Below are 15,053 nucleotides of genomic sequence, written 5' to 3' on the forward strand. Positions count from 1 at the left end.
AGTCTAATTTAAAAGGAACTGTAAGAGAATTAAATACATGTTTTACATAATTAGCATTTTAAAGCTTTGTTTTACTGTTCAGTTTTATGCTACCAGCACATGGAACATTCGCTTAAGAGGAAGCAGATTAATAAGGTTTCCTGAAGAGATCAAGGTCACTAACTCTCTGAGCATTAAAAAATGAAAGTCTGTATGTTTCTGCTTTCTGGTGTATGTTAAATATTTGGAGAGTGAGTTAACTAGTTTTTCCTCTTGCTGAAACCTAGTATTTTAAATTCACTGTCACTGAAATACATATGTTATGTGAGAATATGTGTGTTGACTTATCTCTAGACATAACTAGAGGTTGCTGTTAAAAATCCAGAACAGTTGCTGCATTTGAAATGTATTATACATGTTTGTAGCAGTGTTCAGGTGAGCCCTGGGCAATATCAGAGGGCAATATTCAAAGTTTGTGTAGCATATTCACTTTTTGGTATGTTGTGCTCTGCCATGAGAGATGCACTCAAAGAAAATTTTCTGTAACATTTCTACAGATAATTTTTTATCCAGGTACCGTAATATGAAATCCGGGGGCTGCTGAGGATATCACTGCATAATATCGTTGTAAGAAAGCTTTTAAAAACTTTATTACAGACAAGCTTACCATAAATGGGATAAATCTCACTTGAAAGGTTGGTTGTGAGTCCTAACATGTCCTTGGATAAAGTGTGTTCTGAGCTTTTGGTTTATAAAGAACACCTCCTACACCTGAGCTTTAATTAAAGCAAGAAAGATGATTTCTGCACAAAATATTTTAATGAACTTTGTTGCAGGTGAGCAAAAACTTTCAGTACCCTGAGAGCTTCAGCTCTTTGGATTGCTGCCAGATGTCTGGCAGGCCAACTTCAGACACAAAATCATAAAATTTTTTGGGTTGGAAGGGACCTTAAAGATCACATAATTCCAAACCCCCTGCCATGGGCAGGGACACCTCCCACTGGACCAGGTTATTCAAAGTCCCATCTTACCTGACCTTGAACACCTCCAGGGATGGGACATCCACACCTTCTATAGGCAACCTGTGCCAGTGCCTCACCACCCTCAGAATAACCTCACCTTCTTCCTTATATCTAAGGCCTAAATCTACCTTTTTGTTGTTCTTGTTTGTTTAAAACCATTATTCTTTGGCCTGTCATTACACTCCCTGGCAAAGAATCCCTCCCCAGCTTTCCTGTAGCCCCTTTCAGGTACTGGAATTCTTCTGTAAGGTCTCCCCAGAACCTTCTCTTCTCCAGGCTGAACAGTCCCAACTCCCTCAGCCTGTCTTGACGGGCTGGAGAGGGGCTCCAGCCCCTTGATCACCTTTGCAGCCCTCCTCTGGACTCGCTCTAATAGCTCCATGCCCTTCTTATGCTGGGGGCCCCAGAGCTGAATGCAGTGCTCCACATGAGGTTGCACAAGCAGAGTAGAGAGGGGGAATTACCTCCCTCGACCTGCTGGTCATACTTCTTTTGATGTAGTCCGTGCCTATCTGAAAAGTCTCTCTGGTGACATGGAGGTCCTGTTTGAATGATGACACATTTGAACTCTTCCATTGGAGCCCCATAGCTCAAGATGACTGGCTTTTTAGTTTCTAGAGATAAAATTTGTATGCACCATTCATTTTCATATATATTTCTTTTTCACTGTTCTGGAGCTATATATTTTTTTTTAACTCTTGAGCAGTCAAAGTTACGTGTTCCATAAATGTTATAGGGCATACTCTCTGAACAACTGAGATATTTTCATTTAAAGGAAAGTACTGATGGCTCTGAGTCTATGAGAAAGTGATTCTTTGTAGACAGCTTTTATATGGCAGGAATTTTGAAATTAAGAAATAGTTAACATGGCGGTTAACAGTGAGAAATAATTATTATTGTCTGTGTTGCCCAAACAAACTTCCCAGGGCTCTTGCTGGAGATGTTTATTAATCTAAACATACCCAGTATATCATTAAGGTAATTTCTTGCATGATTGATTGAATTAGTTAGTTATTAGGGGTGGGCAGGAGTACCAAAGAATAATGGGAGGCAGAGAAAAAGGGAAGAGAAATTGACTTTCTTCCAAAGACATATTAGCAAAACAAATGAACAATTTTTACACTGTAAAATCAGCATTCATTTTTGCATGCTAGGGAGATTGCATCATGTAGAGCATCAAGTAGGGCTGAAGGTCAAGGCCAATCTGCTTGCTTCATTTTTCCGGTGATCCATTATCTATTCTTGCCTAGTTGGAGTCATTAGTACTTGCAAAGAGGAAAACAAAAAGAAAGGAATGTCAGCAAGAAGACTCTACATTGTATCTTAGCTATCACTGTACTGTGCATACACCACTATAATCGAACTCAAGCATACTGAGTAAGCCAATTAGTCTTTCTAGCAGCGGTAAAACAATTGCAATGAATAGACATGTCTCTACCATAAGCTGTAGAAATAATAGAAAGAGATGGGCTGCCTTCCTTTCTCACCCAAATAGACTGGAGTTTCTTTGGCCACTGAGTTCAGTACTTGTAAAAAGCAGAATACCACTCGATGAGTGTTTTTTTGACTTTTTTTTTTTTTTAATCCCAAATTGGAGACAGTTCCATATAAGACAAAAGATCATGTACTTCTGTTATATGTAGAGTCTGGGAGTGCTACCCATGGAGCTTTCTCTCTAAAGCAATCAATTCCATATGAGTGGGTTACTATTATTATGTCTATGCAGATGCTGAATCCTGTTACAATAAACAGAAGCCAAGGCTGTTGTTTTCTCAGACAAATGCAGAAAAACTAGAGACCAGAGCTACCTATTAATCTGGCCTATTAGTATGCGGATAGAATGACTGATTCTGGTTTTTCCTCCCAGATTCTCCATTTGTGTCTGGGCTGGATTTCTATACAGCTACTGTATGCGGAAGTAGCCAAAACTAGTATATTACAGTTTTCAAAAAAAAAAAAAAAAAAAAAAAAAATCCCAGTTCAAAAATAGTTACTTCCCATAGTCCTGATTTAAACAGTATCACATCCACTTGGAGGGAAGTACACACTGAATGATAAACCCTAGTGGGTCTTCCTTGTAATGCCATACTTCTCTCCAAAAACATTTTTTTTTTATATAACTCTCTTTTCCTTTTGCCTTTTCCCCCCATTTTTGTACTTCCTTCAAGGTGTTGATTTCTCTGCTATGATGGGATTCTGCTTACGTATGTTTATCCTATATCAGATGGCCCCAGTTTTTACTGCTATTATTTGGGCTATTTATATACGAAATACTTTGCTGGATATCTCCATCCTTAATCTTGTATAGCTTAAAATTCCCTGAAACAGAAGTCTATGGTGAGTTTGAGTGTTTTAGATCTTCCCTGCAACTATGGGCTATGTGAGGGATGAATTCAAACTCTTTTGTGAAATACCATGTAAAATCCTTGTTGCTGCCTTTGCGGTTTAGAAATCATTATGCAGCTAGAAGTGTGAAATATTAAGCATATCCTTTTATGTACTTAGAATTTATAGGGACTTCAAAGTCAGTCCTCATTTATTGTCTGGTTTGTTTCACTTCAGAAATGACTTGAACTGTGAACAAAAAGGAGCTGACAGTATTTTCAGATAGGCACTTTATAGTTGTGCACTTTGTAACTATATGATAGGCCTGTCTCTGCCTTGAATGCAAAATTAGCTTGTTGATATGTGCTGCTACAGACAGAGGAACAGATGTAGTAATTCTCCTTTATTTACATGAAATCTCTAAAAAGACATTTTCTGGCAGCATGCTAGGAATAAACACAGTATCAAATATAAACCGTGCCATGCTGTGTTAGCTCATTCAGGTGTCAGCTGTGCCACTTACACATGGTCGAGAGCAGAGGGGGCTGCAGGCCTGGTCGCAGCACTACACTCTCCTGCAATGGACCCAGGGTACCGGTGAGCCACCAGCACTGCTGCTCGGTGGCCATAGCCTAGGTGGGGCTGGGACCTCGGTGCTAAGCCCTGGCACTATAGCTCTGAGGATGTGAAGAGGGATGTGCCCTGCAGTTGCACCCAGACATAATATTCATGAAGGTCTAGAGCTCAGGGAGGTAGAGGTTATTCAATATACTTTTTTTTTAATAATTATTTTATGGTTTTTTTTTTTTTTCAAAGTTGGAGATTTTCTTACCTTCCTCCTCCTCTCTTTTTTCCCCCTCCATTCATTTTCAGTGATTTAAAACTCCCCTAGGCTCACTTTCTCTAGCTTTTTCTTCCACAGCCAAGAGGCTGAGGAACTGAACTGCAACTGGAAAATTGTGGGGGAGGGAAGGATTAACATGTTGGCATTGGGGGACAGCCACAGAGAAGTTGAACATATCTTATTTGAGTGAAGAAGTGAAGTTTAAGTAAAACCCCGTGAGTCTTTTTGTGACAGAAATACTAGAGCTGGTGAGCAGTCCTCAGCTGGCTTCCACCACCAGGGAAAGTTCTTCATGGGGGACAGTGCCCGTTCCCCTCCCTCACTCCTCCTTAGTCCTCATGTAAAGGCTGAGGAGGTCTTCTTCAGTTAGTCCTTCCTCTCTCTCTCCCTACTTCATTTAACAGGTTTTAACCAGTCTGTTGCATGTTTTAAAATGTTCCTTTTTATTTCTGTCTCAGCTATTCAAACTTTCCAGTGTGGGGTTAAGGGCATTTATTCAGCTTATGTTCAAGCAGCAGATGCTTTAAAAATGAAATGCCTTGACTCTGAATTTCGGGCAGAAGTGGTGGGAGGAGACATAGCTAATTTAACTCGGTGGATGATTGATATGGATATGTCAATTTCTATTAATGTTCTTTTGAAATCACTGACGCAAGTGTGTTTTTCCCCCACCCCAACAGAAAACATAAAGATGACAAATTCCCATCCCTTTAATTTGTGATACTCAGACATATTTAAGCAAACTCTTTCATTACGGAGTGTCCTCCACAGGCTGGTGAAAAGCAGCTTCTGATGGTGCTCTTACCACTTTAAGAATATCAAGATGCTCTAACAGAGCAATCTGCTTACTGCTCAAATGTCTAAAACAAAAAGCAAAAGCAAAAGTCACCTACAGGTAGGTCTAGATAAATTGCTTTAAAATCTACTCTTCCCTCACTAGACAGCCATTCATTGCATTGGAAAGAGCTAAATTTGTGCTGAGGTGCTCGGTATAAAAGCCATGTTTAAAACAGAGTTGAGAGACTGAAAGCACAGTACTGTTATTCAGAAGTAGCTTTTGAGCCGAGAGTTTCAACGGCAAGGTGCTGTTTGGACAGAAATCAGCAAATGTTTAGCTGAAGTGTGAATAATTCAAGCGTGCCTGAAGAACCGTGCTTTCTGAAAAGACAAAATGCAAGACTAAAAAAATCTTCAAACACTTGCATCAGCCTTAGAGGACAATGCGAGCAGCAGGATTTGAAACAGATTTGCAGATGCACTCTCTTTAGGCAGAGAGAATGCTCATTAAATGCAAGATGCTTCTGTGGCTCGTGTGTTTGCACGGAGGTATAGGTTTGCAAGACTGACGTATCAGATAAGGTCAGAGTGGTTACCACACCGACGGTGTAGCAGCTGCATAATAAATGATGGAGAGAATCATGTTAGGCATGCCCACCTAACCTAACTTGAATCATGCGAAAGGGGAGCTGCTGGAATTCAAATAGACTTTCTGGTTCCCAGCAGTCGGCAGTAATAGAATGCTTTCAGGAAGATGACAGATGCAGGGGAAAGATGCTGTTTTGCACTATCTTGATTTGTTACGGCAGCCAACTTATTGGCGTGATGGAGTGACAAGAAAAGCAGCTGGCATGGAAGGTAGGATTATCAAAGCTATTGCATCATTATGAATGTAATTAGAAACTGACCATGACAAAGCATATGCTAGAATGAGCTGCCGCTGATGGCAGAGGATTTGTTGCCGAGGTCTGGAAACTCTGAAAACAACATTCCTTTTGCAAAATGGATTTTGCAGTTCGGTTTATGCTTGTGTTACCTTTTCTTTCCTGCTCGCCTCCAAGCTCAGGGACTCGCTTGAAAGAGTGTCGTGTTAGGATGAGACTGAAGAATAAAGTCTTTTCTAAGTCTGTGAAGCCTCAGGTAGATAGAAGCAAACAAATGTGAAACAGAAAACTGGCAGAGGCTTCCTCTGATTCACTAGCAAGCTCTGATTGATGTATTGGCATATTCAGGAATCCCAAGGAAATGAAGATGCATGCACGAATGTTTTGGTATAATGAAAAGATGTTATTGCAGGTCTCAGCTTTATAGTTTTTTTTTTCTGACAGGTTTTATTCCCCATCAGTTTTTAGATCTTGACATTTATTTGGTTGTTCAGTATTATATAAAGAAAATACATCAATATCTCCTGCAGGGTTTCTCAACAACTCCAGCATCTGTTTCAGCTATTGAACTGTATTCACGTTTTGCCAACTTGATGCCTACCCAGCTGGTCTATCATTTCTCGCTTGATTACTGCCCTTAATTTCTCTGTATCAGCTTGTTTCAGATAGGATTTTGAAGTCTGTTAATGAGAAATGACAGTAACTGCTAAATTATTGAGAATCAGAGTATTCTTATTTTTGAAACATCAGAAAATCTTTGTGTGCATTTTATTAAATTCATATTCTGTGTTGCGGTGAGTTTTTTGTATAATCATTTAATTTAGCTGTGACTACTTTAAACCAGATAGGTCAGGAGCATAACTTTTAACTATTTTAAGAAAGTTTGAGAAAATGTAAAGGTGCCTTAGTATGTGTTTTGATGTATATTCCTTCCTCCTGTCCACCTTCCCCTTTGCAACATATATATATCTCTGTCATGGGGAGCAATCATTAAATGTACACAGTACATATTGAAATATATTTTATCACCACTAGGGTGAAACCACTTAGCAGTTTTGAACAGGTGATTTGAAGAGGTTTAAAACAGATGTTAGTTCTGTCAGCTGGATCGCCCTGGATCTGAGAAGTGTTGTTCTCGAAGTGTAAGCAGGACCTCTCTTCCCTTCCTTTTCAGAGGTACAGTAACCATTCAAGCTCTGCTGTATAGCTCACAGGATATGATTGTTAAATTATTTGGATTATTGTTCTATATAAAATGATTTATTTCAACACAAGCTCTCTTCTTCAGCAGATATATCACTTTTTCCAAGATTTCTTCCCCTAAGAAATGTCTTGTCATAATGGATATTCACTTTTCTGACTTTATTTTAAATGACTTTTCTGGCTGTACTTTATGTAGTCTTGTCAAAAGAGGATCATGCTATTAAACACTAAATGTTTTTGAGTAAAGCTGGAACATTTTAGAAAGATAGATGTTTCTAGATACACAGCAGTGAACCAACCATTAGAAAGTTTGAAGGTAAAGATCGGTAAAATTGATATACTGTTATGTAGTGTGAGTGTTTCCCTGCTTTGATCATCTCTGAGAGGCATTTTAGATTGTTTTGTAAGTGCTGGGAGGAGAGATGTACTTATCGGTGGACAGAATTACTATGGGGTTCCTATAGCCAAAAATAGTTCTGTGGTTTTGATGACAAAAATAATATTGTTTTATTTCAGAGAATTTCAGTTAAGCTTAACAATAATTTGTCCTTGTTGATGATGAAGAAACAGAGAATAACCCACATAAAAAGTGGAGTGCCATTCATGTTTTCAGAGTAGCAGTAAAACTGCTTTATATTGCTAGTTTTATTTTAGTACTTCTGAAGATCTGGTTGCTCCTTGTAACGAGAGTGGTGGCTGGCTATTATCATACTGTAGTTACTTAAAATTATCTTTTCCTTGTGATGCCAGTAATTGTAAATGTGTGCCATCTGTAGCCACCATCCATCTGATAAGTGTTTTTTATTATTATTATTATTATTTTTGTAGTATTTGGTTTTAGGTTTTTGTTTCGCTGAGGAATTAAGCTGACGCTAGGTGGAGCTAGCTGTTGATTATAAATAGAGCTACCGTAATACAGGCCTGTCTAATGAGCAAGCTCCTGTATATAATACAGGAAAATAACAATTTAAAATACGCAGAGCAGTGATTTGGACCTTTGCCATGATATTCGAGATCTGGTGGGGCTAAAGAAAATAATTGCTCCATTTTCCTTTCCTTTTATTATTTTACAAGCTAGTAATCAAAGATGAAAAAATAATGGGAATAAAGCATCTATATTCCGGAAAGCAAAAGAATGGAAATAGAAAAGAGGAGAGAAGCAGCAATGAGAACCAGCAGATGTTTCTACCGTTAATACATGCAGATATTCAATTGTGTATTTGTCTTACTTAAGCCTTATGCAAGTTCTCTCTTGTTCTTACATATAAATTCTCTTTCTATTCTGTGTTCCTGAATTAATGTCTATATCTGATATTTTTCACTTTATTTAGTTATGGGACCACTGTTTTCAAATCACTTCTTGGAAGGGTGATCTAAAAGGTGTGCAGAGGTTCAGGATGTTCACTCGCATGTTGGCTAGCTATAATCAAGGAAAATGTAAAGGGTTACTTATTGAATGGTGTGGAAGCTGCCTATATTCACTCCTTCACACGATTCAGGTTATTAATCCCAGTCAAGGATAAGAAATCTGAAGTCCTAGACTGTGCGACAGCACAAGATAAATACATTCGCTTCCATGTAGTTTTACAGATATGTATCTCTAATATGTACATATATTAGTTCAACAGAGAAGAGAAATAAGGATATATGCTGATACTTAGGTACTTGAACTGAAGAGGAAAAAAAGAAAAAAAAAAAGAAAAAGGATACATAAGTGTGAGATGACTACAGGAAAAGAGATGGGCAGAAACAGATTAAGAATATGACCTGGAGCAGCCTGACAGAGAAATGATAACTCTCATCAACATCTGTTGAGTAAGGCATTTGGAAGTTCCATCAATGCCTTGTTCTTACTGTAGCAAAAAGGAATTGGGGTAGGGAGCTGCTCAAGTCAGTGAGGAAAAAACATGCACAGGAGGGAAATCTGCCTGATGCTCCAGAAGGACTGCAGATGAGCCTTTTTTGAACATTGTCCCGAGAAACATTAAAATTTAGTATGGGGCTGGACATACGAGTTGGAACGAAGACCTAACAAGAGCCGGATGGTTCTAGACAAAACCAAATTGTCCTTGGGCCTGCTGCTTGTTGGAGGAGTCTTGCAAGAAAGTAGCAGCGCCTTGTTGACAGGAAGAGATCTTTTTGGTTATGAGCTGCACAGCTGGTGCTTGATGGCACAAGTATTGGATGAGGTAGAAACTCTGTTTTAGAAATACTAAGTGTGGGGAAGTGTCTGGCTGTTTCAGGCAAGGATCACGAGAAGCTATGCTGGGAGAAGAAACACCTTCTCTCTATCACTAAAATCTATCAGTTCTAAAATTCACTGGAGTAAGGAGGACAGCAGGAGTAAAAATGACAGGTAAAGTGAGGAATGCAGGGGCTTCAGGTGTTCCATGAGATAGCCATTTGAAGAATGGGTGGTCATCACCTTGTAAAACATACATGGGGAATGGCATGTGAAGGAGTTAAGCTTATCCAAAGGGATATTACTGAACATGTGGATTTACTCTTCCAGCTTTCCACAAAGATATTATGCCTAAACAAAATGTATTAATAAACAAAGTCCATAAATATTTTTTTCTTCAAGATCCAGAGTTCAAATTCTGTTAGGGGGTTTGTTTTTTCGTGTGAGTTTTTTTTTTATCATTGTTGCACTTTTACTCTCTAATGAAATTAAAATTGCTAACAATTTGCGGGGCTGTATTCAGAAATAAAGGATATCCTTTTCCTCCATTCTAGAGTAAGGTCACAGAAGACTAAAAAACCTTCCCCCGAAATCCTGTAGTTTTAATCTCCATAAGAAATGTTGACATTTCCAAAAGCTGCCAGTAATAGCTAAGCACCCTATTAACTTCCTGTGTGATGCTGGATGGAGTGAAGGGCAGGGGGAAGACTCATCTATCTGAACAGTTGCTGGACTTTGCTCAGTAAGACATTCAGAGAAAAATGTGAGAATTTTCGGAAGGCTGATATTATCTGTGTTCCTCTTCTCATTCTAGTGAAATCACTAGGTACTCAGACCAGAAGATTACTGTATTTGAATTATAAATAACAAGAAATCCTCCAGCTTGATGCTGTGCTGCATGTCTTAGATGGATTTAGCCCATCTTAGCCCATCTTCTTATTCCTATTCTGCATCATTGACTCAAAACATCCAAGTGATACACTGCAGAACTGTCATGAATGCAGTCATTGTGGAGTCCTTGCAGAAGAAGGGAGAAGTCAGGACTCTATAAGAAATTAGAGAAATGTCAAACAATGCCAAAAAATGGCAAACAGCTTTGTTTGCATCTTTTAAAAAACTTTTCCTATATGATCTGAGCATCTGTGCATCAGAATAAGGATTTAAGTTGTACCTGTTTACAAAAAATAAAAAACCTCCATCTGCACTGCAGTTTGTTTTGTTGTTGTTGTTTTGCTTTTCTTATCTTTAGAAGAGATCTTAGTCTTATTAAAGGAAAATCAGAAGAGTAAAACAAGATTAGGCACATAGTGTTTTCATTAGTATCCTCAAGTTTCCCAGCTTAGTGTTTTACATTACAACGGACTGTTCTTTACAAGGTGTCTCTTTAATTTACATATCCCTAAAGACATTGCACATAGCTGCAACAAGTGTTCTGACTTTCTTGATAATACAGGAACTCAAGATACTAAAATTATCAAGGAGGCTTTTGGTTTTGACCGCTGCTCACAAAGACTTTTTCCTCCATTTCCTTCCCTCACACCCCTCATGACTTGTCACAACCAGGGAAAAAAGGTAGATCAGAAAAAGTTATAGCAAAATTTGAACAAAAACTAAGCTGCCTGAAAATGTATTATTTTTTTTTTTTTAATCTATATCTAGTTTAACTTTCTTCCATTTCTGTGTGCTTCTGATGCTTAGGAGTAAAGAGCATGTAGAATTTCTTTTATGGGGTCAACTCCTTTTAGCATTCACTCCTGATCACTTATATTGATCTGTTTCCCTGAAACTTAAAAGCCACACTAAATAAAACCACCACATGCTGTTTCTCTAGACTTCCTTTTTATGAGCAACCTGTTATTTTTATATAGCCATTATGTGGGTCACATACATTTTTGCAACACATAATGCAAACAAAGATTCTGAAAACAGATTGATCAGCTTTGTTCTTTTTAAGAACACTATTTATATATCCCATAGTATGCTTTTATTCAACTTTTTTGTTTATTTTTACTACAAAATGTCATTTATAATGGGAGCTCCTCTTTAATTTGATACTAATGGTCACACATCATATTTAGCAAATATTCTCTAGGTACAAGCAAAAAAGGGCAAGCTGAAATATTCACCTATTTGTTTAAATAAATGGTATTTGTCAAAGACCAGACTTTTCACTTTGCAGTCCCAGGCTGTTTTTCATTCTGTGTTGGTCCAGTATGAGATAAGGATGGCAAACATTGAGAAATGCAATGTCTTGATTTTCACATCTTGAGTTGTTACTGAATCGGGTTTGGTAGTAAAGTAGAAAAGTAAAGGTATTAAGTATCTGCATGTACCTGGAAAATTTATATTTCTACTTTCCCCAGCTGTAATGGATGGAATCTTTTTGGATAGATGCTTTGATGAAATAGTTTTTGTGCCATTAAAATAGTTGGTGACTGAAAATTGAAGTTTGCATTGCTAAAATAATTTGTGGATGTTCACGGTTTACTGTCTGTGGTAACTTTCAGTTTAATAGTAAAATTGTAGACTTCTCACTTTTAGTGGCCTTGGTTTTAAATTACTGAAAAACACATGGTATTTTTACCTTATGAATGAATTTGGTACTTAGCAAAACACTTCCAAAACAACAAAGTGAATTTCCAGCCCAGTTGATCCTGTGATTACACCTTCGTATACGCCTTTTCAGGTATGTCTTCAGAAGCCAAGGACAGAAAGCATGACACACACGTTGTTAAATCCAGTAACTAATTATATTTATCCTCAGCTTCTGTTTTCTTTCAAAACCTGAGAAATAATGAGGAATAGGTAAGTGGCTAGCTAGGATGCATCAAACATATCCAATATCCAAGACAGATCAAACATATCCAAGACAGATTTGAGGAGGGTCTCAAACTCTAAATTTAAGGTTATAACTAAGATGCATAATTCCAAAATACTCCTTCTAGTTAAGTTAGTTTAAAATTGCAAGTTAAAAAATACTTTAATTATATCTGATTGTCAGTCATAAGACCTAGTCCCACACTTTCCTTAGTGGCACAGTTTTTTTTAATTACATGGGCCTAAATGCAACTTCTTTTTAATCATCAACATTCAAAGAGTTATGGCAGATAATAAAGGTAATTTAACCACAGGGAGATTGAGTGTTGCCATAAGAGTATCAGTTAGGATTATTTTTCTGGCAGCAAGTAAATTAATTTTGCAGGAGTCCTTAGTTAAACTGGTATTTAGTATGGAATCAAGTGACCTGGTTGACCTATTGAATAAACAATATCTCAAGTAACTCTGTTGGGCAAGATGTATCAAGTAGTTTCTTGTAAACCTAGGCAACAGAACACTGATTATTATTTAATCCAAGTATTTTATTATTTGTTACGATAACAGTGTATCTGGCACTTCATGAAGCATAGAGAGAAGTGATTTCTTTGCTTCAGGGAACTACCTGTAATTAACATGAAGGATCTGATTTGTTTCCTCAAAAGGAGAACCAGAATTATGGCTGCAAACCCTGGCCAGCTGTGAAGTTGTAACATATCTTTAGCAGAAATGGGATTGAGTTTTGTCATGCCTATTAACAACATGACTTCAGGATTTTGCACAGAATGCTGGAGATAAGCGTAGCATACCTCAATCCTCTTTAATATCATTACTGATAATTTGGACAGGGGAATTGAGTGCACCCTCAGTAGGTCTGCAGACGACACCAAGTTGGGGGGAAATGCCGATCTGTTGGAGGGTAGAGAGACCCTGCAGAGGGACCTGGACAGCTTAGATCAGTGGGCAGAGGCCAATGGGATGAGGTTCAACATGTCTAAGTGCCTGGTCCTGCACTTTGGCAACAACAACCCCATGCAGCGTTACAGGCCTGGGGTAGAGTGGCTCAAAAGCTGCTCAGAGGAAAAGGCTCTGGGGCTTCTGGTTGATGCTTGCCTGAACATGAGCCAGCAGTGTGCTCAAGTGGCCAAGAAGGCTAATGGCATCCTGGCTTGTTTCAGGCATAGTGTAGCCAGCAGGACCAGGCAGGTAATTGTCCCCTTGTATTCTGCTCTGGTGAGGTTGTACCTCAAGTGCTGTGTTCGGCTTTGGGCCTCTCTGTACAAGAAGGACATTGAGGCCCTGGAACACGTCCAGAGAAGGGCTACAAAGCTGGTGAAGGGCCTGGAACGCAAGTCCTATGAGAAGCAATTGAGGGCACTGGGGTGGTTTAGTCTGGAGAAGAGGAGGCTCAGAGGAGACCTTATTGCTCTCTACAACTACCTGAAAGGAAGATATGGGGAGCTGGAGGTTGGCCTCTTCTCACAGATGGCTAGTGATAGGACTAAAGGGAATGGCCTCAAGTTGCACCAGGGGAGGTTCAGGTTGGAAATTAGGAGACACTTTCTCAGAAAGAGTGGTCAGGCATTGGAACGGGTTGCTCAGGGAGGTGGTGGCGTCACCGTCCCTGGGGTTGTTCAAGGAAAGGTTGGACGTGGTTTAGTGGGTGATATTGGTGGCATGGGGATAGTTGGACTAGATGATCTTGCATTTTTTTTTCTAACCTTTATGATTCTATTACACAGACATACAATCTATTGATAATTCTGAGGTGCCACAGAAATATGAGGGTACCGATATTAGTTGCTGTATTGTGTCTGAGTATGAGTATGTCACTGGGAATCCTTCACAGCCTGTACTTCTAGAGAAACACTGAAATTGAAAGAGCAAGGCAGAAAAACATATAGAAGACAAAAATTAGTCTATTACATGTTGGAAAGGTAGAGGTGCCTTATTAGAGGACCAACTTTCTCTTCTGTTGTTTCACAGAATGTGTTGATATTTACCATGTCAGGACATGATAACGTTTTTTACCTAAGTAAGCAAACATCTCAGAACAGTTGTATTCATTATTATAATTTAAGAGATAGCATAAGACCCATTATTTGGTTTCTGTTATAGCATACTTTTCTGGTTTAATACCTTGCCCCAGGATTTGTAGAAATACAGAGAGTGCAATAAAACAATTGAAGAGAGGTGAATCAGTGCTGAAGCTGTCAATTGTTGTTCTCTGAGATTTTATTTGGTCCCAGCTCGTTGTGAGTTTAAAGGAGAAAAACTAATATTGGTATTGCTGGACAGATCTGTATCGACAAGACTGGAAAAGCAACTCCATGTACCCCTAGCATGGGTACCAAGTGGGCGAGCAGTAGCCTCACTTATGTCAGTATTCCCCTGGAGACACAGAGGTTCCCTTGGTGATACAGAGTGAGGACATGGGATAGTGGTTTTGTGAAGGTGATACCCATTTCCAAAGCTAGTGTACATAGTGTATTGTAGGAGCACGGGCAGAGAGTGAGGAAGAAGGAGCAGCAGAGTCTGTGAGCTTTTTCATCATATTTTCTCTCTTCATCCTGTCAAGGAGGAGTGAGAGAGCAGCTGGGTAGGTGTCTGGCTGCTGGCCAGGGTCAACCCACCAACAGTGACTTTAGATGGGTTTATTCCAAGTGCGCTTTCCAAATGGTCAGGAGGTAATGACTCAACCTTGGTTATTTGTAGGGATAACTGATAATAGAATGGGTGAGTGTTGATTACAGCTCATACTTAGTTAAAAAATAAATAAAAATAGGTTGTAACATAAAACCCCTCTCTGTCTGAAGCAGGGAGAGTTACTCAAGAGGTACTTATCCTGAATTTGCTTTAAAAAGATGAAAATCATCATGAAGAGTGTATTATTACTAGTTTAAAGCTGGTGTATACAGCGTGCACTTGAAATAGTATCAGGAGCATGAGTAATCAACATTTGGAAAACATCAAGTGTGTTGGCTTTGCTAAGATTTTTGTGTACTAGGCATGTACTGGAGTTT

At 38.8% G+C, this 15,053-nt stretch overlaps 1 protein-coding gene across 10 annotated transcripts in view; it reads left to right on the forward strand.

Moving 5' to 3' along the window:
- The window catches only part of DMD (dystrophin), a 1,220,482-nt gene that overhangs the window by 100,509 nt on the left and 1,104,920 nt on the right, over nt 1–15,053 (forward strand). For 8 of the 10 annotated variants that reach the window (XM_068686735.1, XM_068686714.1, XM_068686782.1 and 5 more), the window contains exon 1: nt 5,784–5,805. The exons of 1 other annotated variant lie outside the window; for it this stretch is intronic. In XM_068686735.1, the coding sequence (XP_068542836.1) occupies nt 5,799–5,805 (7 nt within the window). In that variant the 5' untranslated portion in view covers nt 5,784–5,798. Of the gene's footprint in view, nt 1–5,674; nt 5,806–15,053 lie in introns of those variants that run through there. One more of the 10 variants, XM_068686803.1, reaches the window with a different exon arrangement.

This window comes from Anas acuta, chromosome 1 (assembly GCF_963932015.1).
Source record: "Anas acuta chromosome 1, bAnaAcu1.1, whole genome shotgun sequence".
Classification (NCBI taxonomy): domain Eukaryota; kingdom Metazoa; phylum Chordata; class Aves; order Anseriformes; family Anatidae; genus Anas; species Anas acuta.